At 35.5% G+C, this 12,727-nt stretch overlaps 1 protein-coding gene across 8 annotated transcripts in view; it reads left to right on the forward strand.

Moving 5' to 3' along the window:
* Positions 1–12,727, forward strand: part of PTPRD (protein tyrosine phosphatase receptor type D) — a 500,784-nt gene that overhangs the window by 387,254 nt on the left and 100,803 nt on the right. For 5 of the 8 annotated variants that reach the window (XM_040962882.1, XM_040962878.1, XM_040962879.1 and 2 more), the window contains 2 exons: positions 1,007–1,119; positions 12,572–12,669. In XM_040962882.1, coding sequence (XP_040818816.1) covers positions 1,007–1,119; positions 12,572–12,669 — 211 coding nt within the window. Of the gene's footprint in view, positions 1–1,006; positions 1,120–12,026; positions 12,069–12,571; positions 12,670–12,727 lie in introns of all 8 variants that reach the window. The other 3 variants (XM_040962877.1, XM_040962880.1, XM_040962881.1) reach the window with 1 other exon arrangement.

The following is a 12,727-nucleotide window of genomic DNA, read 5'->3' on the forward strand; positions in this document are numbered from 1 at the left end:
GATTGAAGATTGCTAGAATAAGTATTGGACATATAGCTAAAAAAAAAAAAAAAACTGCTGCTTGTGAAATGGACTTTCAATCAAATTCATCAAACAAGATAATTAATGATTCTGCAGTTGTATAGGTTTGAGGAAAATAGATAAAGAAATCTTATAACAAATATCTCATTGTTTTGCATAGGAATTTATTGAAGTTGCATTATGTCAGCTTAGACAATGGTATTTGTATTTAATAAAGCTAGTGTATGGTTTTTAAAACTAATATGAAATGAATAGTGGGAGGAATCAGTTTTATGCAAGACACCGTTAATGTCACCTTGAGTGATAATTCACTGAATTCAAATATTGAGTAAATTTTCCTTTTTTTTTCTTTCCATGTTTGCCTATAACTAACGGAATTTTAATCACAGTTTAGCATCACCATAAACGTAAACTTACAGTTTTTTTTTCCTTTCATTTTGAAAGAAAATGCCATGTTGAATTTATGTGACTGAGATTTTCAGTATTAGTATAACTTAACATCTTAGAAGTATCTTTATTCCCCTGTCTTATGGGAAAGTTCAATACATAATTAATTTGTAGCTACCAGTTATTAATTCTTAAGCCAGGGAGGAGGAGGGCAAATTTTACTATTCTGCTGGAGTCCAGGAGCTTCGTGGTGGTAGCAATATTGGCTATACCCTCTTCCATACAAACGGAGCTAATAGATATAAAGAATTGCTGTACAAGGCTCAAAACGTATCTTACACAAATACCTGCCTCAAGCCTGCAGGCAGAATTGCTAGATTATTTGACTCTAGAACTAAAGAACTTTCACTCAAACAAAAATTGTAGACCTGATTAAACATTATAGAGCCAAAAAAAGAAGCAACCGAACAGGTCCCCAGAGCTCGCTGGTTAACAAGTGTTATGAATGCAAACATGAGGGGAAAAGTACAATTCTCTACTCTCATCTCTTTGAATTTTTCAATTCTTTTATATTTAAGTTTCTATTTTATTCTTATAGGAAGAGAGCAGAGTCTGACTCCCGAAAGAGCAGCATCCCCAACAGTAAGGAGGTCCCTTCACACCACCCAACTGATCCTGTAGAACTGAGGCGCCTTAATTTTCAAACACCAGGTAAGAGGAACGAGCCGTGGAGTCCCAATGACAGCCCCTGTTTAAAGCTCTCCATAGCTAAGTGGATTGTCTCTAGAGGTGAATTTATCACTTCTTTAGAACCATTAATTCATCCCGCTCTTATATTTTGATGTTGTTATTCATCCAAGCTTAAGTTTGAAATGAAATTTAAGTTCTTCATACAAATCTGAAGTGGGATGGGGAAGAGAAATTAAACATGTAATTCTACTTCAAAATTTTGGAAGCATTATCATGTTTAAGAATAGTTACCACTTTTATTAATAGTGTTTATTATTCTAATGGCAATGACCTAGAAATAATTAAATTTCTCACCTTACAAATGGAATATGTGAGTAGCAAGTGATTATAGATATCAGTTGTCCCATTGGGAAAGCATAGATTTGTTCTGTATTTTCCTGGTGGTTTGTGTTTGGAGAACTCTGAAGCAGAGTGGAAGGAGGGATAGAACATGAGGCAGAATGTTTTATCTTTTTAGGTGTCACTATACAAAATCTCATTGACTAATTCTGATTCCATACTGGGAAAACCTATGAAAACACAGGTTTCACTGTAAGAACATCAAGTGCTTCAACAGAGAAACTATCCCAAGAAACACTTTTATAATATTGTTCAATTGAGCCCACATATGTTTTGCTTTCTTTCATTTTAAGCTTACTTAAACCAAATGAATGAAACTAAAATGTATTGTAGAGGAAGCTAAAATGAGAATTGAGTGACACGTTCTTAAAACCTGACAATACTAAGCCAAGTAAAGAGGTGATCTAAGTTAGAGTAATTGCTGTTGGTAATATTTTGTGTTTCCGTCAAAAGGATATTCTAACTTTGAGTATGATACACTATAACTTTTTTGGTCTACACAGTCATATGGGAATTGTATAAATTGAAAACACATGGTTTATTTCATTTAGCATACTTTTCAAGTAGATGTATAGTATTAACAACTAGTTTCTTAATTGAAAGCAATATTGAGCATTTTAATCAACTTGTTAGCTTTTTTCCATTTGTTTTACAACCAGACAATACTTCATTCCATAAAACAGATTATCGTTCCATATAACAGATGAAGGAAGGAATTTTTAATATTTACAATTCAGGAAGCTAAGTCATAACTTTACCAGTATAAAAAAATTTTTAGAAAACATTTATAAGCTGGGAAATCTAGTTGATATATATTTTTATAAATATAAATGAAGACTATGAATAATGTCATCTGCCAGTATTATGCTGTCCCTTGGATGCCCCATGTTGAGTTGTCCTCACTGTGCTTCATTAAGCAGCTTGATTCAAATTAAGTAATTTTTGATAATTTTCCTTAGTTCATTGCTTTTTTTGAAATAGGAGTATATGACTGTCGCACACTACAGACAAGTTCTTAATCACGGGTCCTAGAATATTGGACCTTATCATATTGGCTTACCCAATGTATGAAGTGTCTTACAGCCACAGAAATTTCTAGCTGTATGATTCTTTGTAATGAGTTTTTCATCACCCTTTGCCAGAGGAACAATAGCAACAGATAAAATGATGGTGTTTCTCAGGACCTTGCTGTCCTACACTGCCGCACCTCCTCTGGCTGGTATGTCAGGTGCGATTTATGCTGGAACCAACCACAGTCAGCAGAGACAGAAATGCAAGGTTGAGTTGAAAATCTGATGTAGCCCCAAAGAAGAGAGCCCATGGGAGGGCTGCCTTTGCCCCTCTAGCACCAGCAAAAGAATCCTGCATAAAGGCAAAACATGAGAGGAAACTGTGTAGAAAAGATTATTAGCAGAATGCCAGTGACGGTAAGCAAAGCAGAAATGCCTTTAAGCGAGAAAGCTGTCAATAAGTAATTCACGTTTTTTTTCAGTGATTCTGCAAATATTGCCAAACCCAACAATTCTAGTAAGAATTTAATTGTTCCAATGTATATTATAATATTGGTTCCACTTAAAAAGAGAACAAGTCAAATTTTAGAAAGTTATCGCATAACTATTTCAGTTAAAGTGATAATGTATATGTCATTAATGACATTACATAATTGAAATGGCATAGGAGTATATATGAATGTATCATTTATAACCTCAAGAGATAATAGGATAAAGTTTTTAAAAAATTGATAAAGAAGAGGAGAGAAGATAAAGTAGAGAAAGAGAATAGAAAGAGGGAAAAAAAGTCCTAAGATCTAGTACAGAATCTTCAGGAAGCATTATGTTGTGCACCTTAGCTTAAATAAAAAGTTCACTTCAGCCTGATTTACTGAAATGTTCTGTTTTGCCTCTCAAGCTATGATGTGATCTGATGTCCTAAAAATTTGGCCATTTGCAAAGGAAATAGGCTCAGTTGTTAATACTAAATGCTCAGAAATGTGACCATTTGATTCAGCCAGTATGGATTCCAGCCAATCTCTGTGAATTGCTTTAATCACTTGTCAATAGAATGACAGCAGAAGGTGGCACTGTTAATCAGAACCTTTTTGTGTTTTTTCTTCTCATCTTATTCAGAGAGTCAAGGGTTTTCCTGACTGATAGAATAAAATGATCCTTCAATTATGGTTGTTGCATGACATGTATTAAAATTCTGTTTAATTTGGGTACTTAAAAATCATTATATTTCCCTGTCTGAAATATGCATTTATATATGTGGAATCTATGTTTATATAGTTACTTATCTCCAAGGATTATAATATTTGAGGCTATTTATTAGTGCTATGCATAAATAGGGAATGGGTTCACTAAAAAAAAAAAATAAAGCTTTCAATGATGTAAAGAACCTAGCACAGAGCTCATTCATGAGAGCAAAGCAATTTCCACTTCCAAAATCTCTGTTGTGAATGATTAAAACCAAAATGCACAAACATTTTTATTTGAAATTCAGTTGTACTTTCAGAAGCTGATGGGAATCACCGTGCTTAGCTTACTGATTTCATAAATTCTACTTTCCTAAAGTGTATGTGTATGATTTGGTAAATAAAAGATCTGTTTCAATTTTATATTTTAAATTTGTTTTAAACTTATATTTTAAATTGTTTATTCCTATTGAAATTTTTAGATATAAGGAGTCGATGTAATTCTTACTTCTTCCTAATATTCTAAATTAAATAATAGTACAATATTTGCCCAATTGTTAGTGTATCAAAAGAATATACCTTTAGCTTCAGTGTCACAAAAATACTTTGTTCAGGAAAAAGTCAGATTTTGAGCCAGTTATTGCTCCACTAAGTCCCAACAAAAACACAAACTTGTCATTTTTGCTGTTATTTGTGAAATCAGGTGTATGGCAAAACTATTACTTTACATACTTTGATATTTTTATAAATAGAAATCAACTCACAGTGTTAGTGAAACACTTTATCCAAACAGAAGTAGGTCAGGGAGGTTCTGGCTTTCACTCATGAAAGTAGACACCTTTTTGGAAGATATTTTTCATGTATCTGTAGATCTTTTTGTATTTCGTTTTGGCTGTTTGTAGTGAGTTGCTTTATCATTACTGGTTTACTGGTACATGCACCAGGCAGAGCCAGTATGCAACAGGCAACTGAAGTGGCACTGGTTATGTCAACTGTAACTTTATGAAGTTAGAAGGAAGAGTATGATATATACAAATATATTATTTAGTTCAAGTTAGACTTACCACAACAAATAATGGAACAAGTGAGAAAAATGAGTAAAAGCATAAATTAGAGACATTTGCTAGAATCATCAAATGCCGATTTGGCTTTTCAACTCTTTAGAAGAGGAAAGTGCAAATCCATTTATTGAAGCTTCTTCTAAAGAATTCTATATGAACGTAAATAACCGTGTATATTTTCAGATGGCTTGTTAGATGTATGACAGAATATGCTCCCTGAAAGGCCTTCAAACAAAAGTGAAACTGTAGTGTTTGTACTTGCATCTTTGAGAAATGGAGATTTCAACATGGATGATCAGATGTTGTAACAGAGGCCTCATTATCATTCTCTTGACATTAATATGTTTTGATGTAAAGCATACATGGAGGGTAGGTGACTGATGGGCTGTGGAAAACAAAAACAAACTCATAAAAAGTTAACGTATCAGAAAGAGGGACAGCATCAGCAGAAATGTCGGCACAGCCGCTGAACAGGCTGTGAGAGCTCGGGAGGCACCTCTTCTGATCCATCATTTCTGTTGATTGGAAAAATGTTAGCAAAGCACATTTTTATGCATAATTTCTTCTTATCTTCCTCTCGTGTTTTACACCATGAGACAGTGCTGTATGACATCAATTAAGAATACTGGACTGTGCCATTGTCCATACCTATAGTGTCAGGATACACGTATATAGCAGAATGATGGACTTAGGACTGTTTTTCAAGCTACACTCTTGTTATAGGGGAAATCAGTGGAAGGAGGGGAATCCCAGAGACTAGGAAACTGTATCATAAAATTAATTAATTAATTAGTTAATTAAGTTTTGTAAAAAGAAAAAATTCCAGATATGTTCCCATGAGTATAAATTGTAAATTTCTGATAGAAAGGATCAGGATTTATTCAAAATCTGCATTTTGAGAAATCATACACTTAAAAATGAATTTTAATTATTCTATCCAACACTTGGTTGAAACTTTGGAGAATCTTTCACTCAGTAGTCATCCTCATCACAGAAGCTGAATTATCAGTATCATTTTCCTAAGAAGCAATTATATGTTAAAATCAATGTTCTCGGGCCATGGTACAGTGGTTAAGGTCCTCGCCTTGCACGTCCAGGATCCCATATGGGTGCCGGTTCTATCCTGGCAGCCCCGCTTCCCATCCAGCTCCCTGCCTGTGGCCCGGGAAAGCAGTCGAGGACGGCCCAAAGCTTTGGGACCCTGCACCCGCTTGGGAGACCCAGAAGAGGCTCCTGGCTTTGGGCCAGCATAGTATATAGGCCGTTGTGCTCACTTGGGGAGTGAATCATGGGACGGAAGATCTTCCTCTCTGTCTCTCCTCTCTGTATATCTGCCTTTCCAATAAAATAATAATAATAATAAAAATCAATGTTCTCTTCATTTTTAATTGGCCCTTACTTCCTGAGATAATTTATAAAAAGAGTAAAGCATATTCATTCCACTCAGGATATTCTGAGTATTCCAAAAATTACATTGAAATATGACAAATAGTTGATGACTTTCTCACTTTGACTGTTAATTCGGTTAAATCCATTTTAGAAAAGTCTGCTACCACTGATTTGAAAAGCAGTTAATCTTATCCCTCATCCATGTTCACAGACTGTTTTCCAACCTTTGTTGAAAGTTGTTGGAGAATCATGGAGAGAGTATCACTGAGTCATTCCAAGCACACTTGTAGAGTGACTAAATAGCATCTGAATGATGGGCCACTTAGATAAGCATTTGGCCTAAAAGTTAAGGCACCTACATCCCATATCAGCCTCTTGATTCCTATACCAGGCTCAGGCTTCTGACTCCAGGTTCCTGCTAACCCAGAGCCAAGGAGTTAATGGTCAAAGTTCAGATAGGTTCTTACCACTCATCTGAGCTTTGAGTTCCCAACTTTGGCCAAATCACAGACATTATGCTCATTTGGGGAGAAAACCAGGAAACGGAAGCTTGTTTGTCTCCTTAACACACACACACTCTCTCTCTTTCACTTATCTCACTCTCAGATAAGTTCTAAAAAAAAAAAATTGACATGCAAAATGTACTACCATTATGACTAACCTCAAAAAAGTTCTACCTAGCAAAATATGTGTTATAAAATATCTACTGGAATTCAATGGTAGGTTTCAATTGTGTAGAAAGAAAATATTTGGTGAACATTTTTCTATGGCTAATAAAGTCCTTTCAAACATAATCTGGCTCAGTAAAATACTCACATTGTAAAGGATTTGAATAAAGAGCACCTTTTTTAAAAAAAGTTAGCCCTTTTTCTAAATCTCCTGTCCAATACCAGCATACCTTACATATACCATTTTGGTCCATTTTTTCTTAGAAACTTATAGTGCTTTGGCAAAAAGTGACTAGGAAGGTCAGATGTTAATATGGTATGCCTCTTACTGACCATCAAAACAGACTATAAATGAAATATTACATTCTTATCTTTTCCCAAACTTAGCACAATTTGTATGTGTGGCTTAATTTCTAGAAAGCTGAAAGCAATAAGGATTGGCTTTATGCACATTTTGCTACTCTTCGTGATAAGAGATCAAATTCCTCATGGAGCCGATTTTGGTCAAATAACTTTGGTAAAATTGTCTAATTTTCATTTTCCTAACTGGTAAAAATAATGGTGAGTTGAACTAGGGGGAAAGAATAAAGAAGACTTCACATAGATTGAACCATGCAAGAACAAAGTTCTTGTAAAAGTTTAAGAAAAACCTAATTGAAACATAAAATTTTGGGTGCCAAAAATAATTGAAATCCATGCACACTCATATATATCTTTATACCCTCATGACGAAGTTCAGTATCCATTCTGTTGCCTTGTGGATATAAGCATGCAATGTGCCACACCATTTTTTAAAATTTTAATCAACATTCACAGAAAATAAAAGTTTTGTTCTAAATGGCCAAATGTATTTTTGCCTACTCAGTAGGTTTCTGTAGACTCACAAATCAACATTTTAAACATGAAAAAAAATGTCATAATAATCTGGATTTTTTAGTTGCTATCAAAAGCCTGTAAGATGTGATACTACTGGTCCTGTATTTCCACTTAGCCGAGCCATTACTGAGCTGAATAGTGTCACCCTTCTCAGAAATCCACACATCTATACAACCTTGACTCTTAACATGGAGATGAGCATTTGCTGCTGTACTAGCAGATCTTTTTTGTTGTTGTTGTTGTTACTATAGTGACTTATTTGAGACAAGCTAACCATATATAGAGGAAAGAATAATTGCCTTATGGTTTTGGAGATTCACAGCCTCAAGTCAGACAGGCCTACTGGTTCAGCCTGGGATGATGGCCTTGTTGCTGGCAGAGTCCTGTGGCAACAAAGAGTATCACATAGCAAGAGACAGAGAATACATATACACCTGTCTCCATGTCCGTGTTGTTATAAAACCACCAGGATTTCATGCTGGTGTTTCCACCCTAAGGAGCCAGTACAATACATTCACCGCTCCAATTGCCAGAATTAGATGAAATCTGCATGAAACTTGGTCCCATGAACATAAGACCTTGTAGATGAAACCTTTAACACATGAGCCTTTGAATTTCCAAACTGTGTAAACTGTCATTTATTTCATGCTTGTTGTTACTTTCCTTATAGCAAAAAAAAAAAAAAAAAAAGAAAAAAAAATGCTTCTTTACACTGAGCCTTTGTCAAAAGCAGGGATTCTGATTTTTAAAAAGAGGTGGAATGGGTATATCCTTTGCAATTCTTCTTATAATGCAACTCTTAGCCATCCTCAGTCATTTCCTTGCCTATCAACAACCTCATCCCTGCTTTGTAAGATCATAACTGCCACTAGGAGAATAATACAGTAAAAACTGTCCAAATTGCATGGTGAAATTTTATTGCTGAAAATCTGAGCTAACAGACAAAAGCAATTTAACTTTTCTGGATTTGGGGGTAGTTTTTACCTAAAATGAAAATGCAGCACTAAGTCATTCTAAGCTACTTTTCAGCTGAAAATGCCATGATTTTGAAGCTTTGTGTTGTATAAAAAGCAACCATATTATTATCACAACTGTGTATCCTATTAAAAGTAGTGATTTTGTTTTTTCTGAAACCTAAGGCAGACTTCCATGACCGCATCTGTCATTTTTCATGTTGACAGTGTATATTGTGGAGATCATACCTTCAAAATGAATGCTCTGCTGAATTTCAACGTGTGCCTCCAAGTGCATTTATGTTGTACATCTGTAGCTTTGAACTGGTGATGTCGTGACACTGCCAAAATCTTATCGGTTGTTAGCTGTACTTTAAGTTCCTTGCTGCTAATTATAGCTAAACAACTGTAGTTGGTTAAGAGGCAGTTAGAGAAGACTCAAAGAAACCACCAGGACCAAGCTCATCTTGTTCTCATAAATCCTGAATAGATTTTTGAATGAAAATAAATTATTAAATGGAATTAGAGCTCCCCACATCCTCTTTCTTCACGAATTCCCATAACCCATAGTTAGGCTGGAGGGGCAGTGGGTAGGAGGCTAAAGATATAAATGTCTGCTCCACACCTAATATTCTGAATTAGTGTTTGTACAACCTGCGAAGAGGAATTATGAAGTACCTCACATAATTCAAAAGTGAAAACATTAGTCTTTTAGCACCATTGACCTGCTTGTCAGATAAAGAATAAAGAGATACCATGGTGAGATCAACTTAGTTTTGTTAATGTTTAATGTTTTATCCTGAATCGAACGTTCTATCCTGTAGAATCCTTCCAGTAGTGAACAGTGGAGAAATCTCTGGGATAATTCTGGAGAATTGTGGGATAGTATTTTGGAATAGAGTTGAGTGTTTTGTTTTCTGATGTGAACTAGAATTTCAGAATAAAGAAGTTTCATCTCAGGTTTATTTAGCATTATTTTTATGTTGGCATTAGTGTTTTTAGAACATCATATATGCACATATATAATATTTGACTTACTGAAGAAAATGTTTTTAAATATAGCTTGTTCCCAATACAGATACTTCTGTGTAATTTTCTGTTCTGAAAAAGAAATAAAAGCTGCCCTATTCGCAAAGAAAAGATACAGTTACTTTTGGAACTTTGTATTTGTAGCAATTCCAAGTGACTCTTCTGTATTCAGAAATGCCATTTGTAGGAGTTAGAAATGAGAATTATGAAGATGGAAGTAGTCACTACAAAATGTATCTAATTACGCCTTTTTGTCTTGTATATAAAGAAATTAAAGCAAATGAGAGTGAGTGATTTGTCTTATCAGTAGAGGGAAAAACTGAAGGTAGAGCTGATATTTCACTTTCTGTGCTTTGTGGTAAAGAATAAACCTACATTCTAGATCAGAATTGTTTTCTCCTGTATCATTGGATTCCTACAAACTCATCTTCCTTCTGTGTGAAACGCACTTCTCCATTTTTGCTTGTGCTACAAAGTTGATACAACATTGTACATGCAAATCTTTTTGAAAAGTCTTCCTTAATGCTATAGTAACTTTGCATGTGATATGTATTTTGATTTAGAATGAGTCAGTATAGGTTTATGTGGAATCAGCTGTAATTAGCTTCCAAAGTAATCTGACCAACCATATGATAGTGCATGCTGAGAAGTAATTATGCTGATCACATTTTTTCAGTTGATTGTTATGGTCTTCTACTGCTGTTATACTAATACTTTTCCCATCTCCAACTGGCTTTACTTTTTGCAGCTTTGAGCAGTAATTCAGTCCCCTACGCCTCCCTGATTGGCTCTGTGTCCTCCCTCTCTAGCCAAACCACCACTCAGTCCATATATGATAATAACTCTCTCCCACGATTCGCTCGAAAAGGTCTAAACATCTTTGTCTCTATTGTTTTCTCTGTTAAAGTACTGTAATGTTGTCCATTTTCATTTCCATGGAACCCCAAAGTCTCCTCTGCCCTGGCATTTCCATTCTTTCCCTTAGGGAGTGCCTCATCTGGATAAGATCACTTTAATTATCAAATAACTGTCACCCGCTCCCTGCTTCTATAGAATGCAAATTAGCCCAGGTCTACCATGTATGCAGAAAAGTTGCAGAAAGAGCTTCACAATTTTAACCCAAGTACATAAAAAAACCAAGTGCAAAAACAATACCCTCCAAGAGTTTCTATTTCCGTGCAATTTGTTTTTATTGGATCTCTGCTAAAATTTTGGCCAGCTGGAAACAGCCCTTCATTAATCATGAATTCTAGAATCCTATGATGTATAGTTCAGGGTTAAAGTCTTAAAGAAGCAAAGTTGTTTTTGACGTAGCATTCAAGAACTCTTGATCATTTGGCATTTTAGATAATGCAATATACTGGGTGACTTTCAATTAATGGCATGATTTCCAGGATGGCTGTGAATGAATCACGTGCCATGTTGACATGGTGGTCATCATCCCACAGCCTCACACCATCCAGAGATTCTCAGTGGCAACATGGCTTCCAGTTTGAGCTCCTCCCTTGGTTTCTGCTCTTCAGAGCTTCTATGGGGTATGTTAGTTCAGACTTGTCCAGCCAGCTGGGTTTCTGTCCATAAGATGTGAGCCAGTGATTCTTATCTCATGACACACTTACAAAACTCAAAAATATGCTCTCGTCTCTGGACTAAGGCCACAGCAAAAACAAAAACAAAAAAAAACACTCAAAATTCAATGTGAAATAAGATAAATATCATAGGAAAACTGGTAAAAATTCAGGAGAGATACAGAAACTTAACCATAGATTCTTTTTAGCAAAATCTATGAAGTTCAATAATCTTCAGCTGGCAGACTGAACTAACATGTATCAGCCCCAGTTCCTGCTTTCTTTATTTTTCCCTACCTTTTCCCTTCCTTGTATTTTCACCATTTTTCACTTTTCTGAATTCATTTTCCATTAGTGGACAAAGATGTTTACGCCTGAAGTAGATTGTAGCTTTGCTGGGGGTGGAACAACAGCAACCTGGGGCAAAACAGAACAGTGTGACCATGGAGAAATGTCGAAAAGCAGACTAGAACCCCCATTCTCTACAATCTACTACTAGTGGAAACATTTTTGAAGCTTACTGTGGTGTTGGTCTTGTCGGTGATTATTGTGAATGAAGAGTAGTGCATGTTGTTCTTTGTGTCCATGTTTGCATGTGACTGTCAGTCACCTACAGGTTTGTGAAATAGTCAAGCAATCATAATCTAGTTACAGTGTATGCTGTGCAGTGAGTCCTGCAAAAATGTGTAGCGATTTTGCTAGTTCTTTTTAAGATTATACAAGGCTATCCATTTCATTTTTTTAAAGCAAATTGGTTCTATTTTATTTTATTCACACCATCATTTCCTTTGCAGGTTCAGATGATTCCGGTTACCCCGGTAACCTTCATTCTTCAAGTTAGTTTTCCTTGAGTATGCATAAGTCACTTTGTGTTTCCTATTGAGCTACTACTCTTTCCCTTTTAGGCTGCTCTCAGTGTATGTTTTCTTAGTTCACCTTACACCATTTAATTCCACACAATTTCCATTTCACACAGTGCAGGAGAAGGAGTTTGAAATGACATAACTGTCATTACTCAAAGCAGAAGTTGACATCAAGTCTGTCAGTTTTCTCCACTAGCTAACCTCATTGATTCATGGCACAATAACGCTTTCTTTTACACTAGGAGTGTTAGTTTGGGAATTATGCTTGGTGACTTTTCTATTTGGCCACAAAATCCACCTTTCCAGAGCATGTCCTGCTTTGAGTAACCAAACTATCTGCCTGCTTCCTCACCTAAAACATCTTTACTACTCACATATTTTCAGGCCATTTCTAACTATATATATTCTTTATATTTTGGAATAGTTTACATCATTTTCATTTGATTTCAAATGTGTTTTTCTTTTCTTATTCATAGGTATGGCTAGCCATCCTCCAATACCTATTTTGGAACTTGCAGATCACATTGAAAGGTTGAAAGCAAATGACAACTTGAAGTTTTCCCAGGAGTATGAGGTAAGTCATTGTTTACACCCCACAGCCATTGCCAAGATTTGCCCCTCAACTTATTTTT

Source organism: Ochotona curzoniae, unplaced genomic scaffold (genome assembly GCF_017591425.1).
Source record: "Ochotona curzoniae isolate NIBS_2020 unplaced genomic scaffold, NIBS_Ocur_1.0 scaffold_3208, whole genome shotgun sequence".
Lineage (NCBI taxonomy): Eukaryota > Metazoa > Chordata > Mammalia > Lagomorpha > Ochotonidae > Ochotona > Ochotona curzoniae.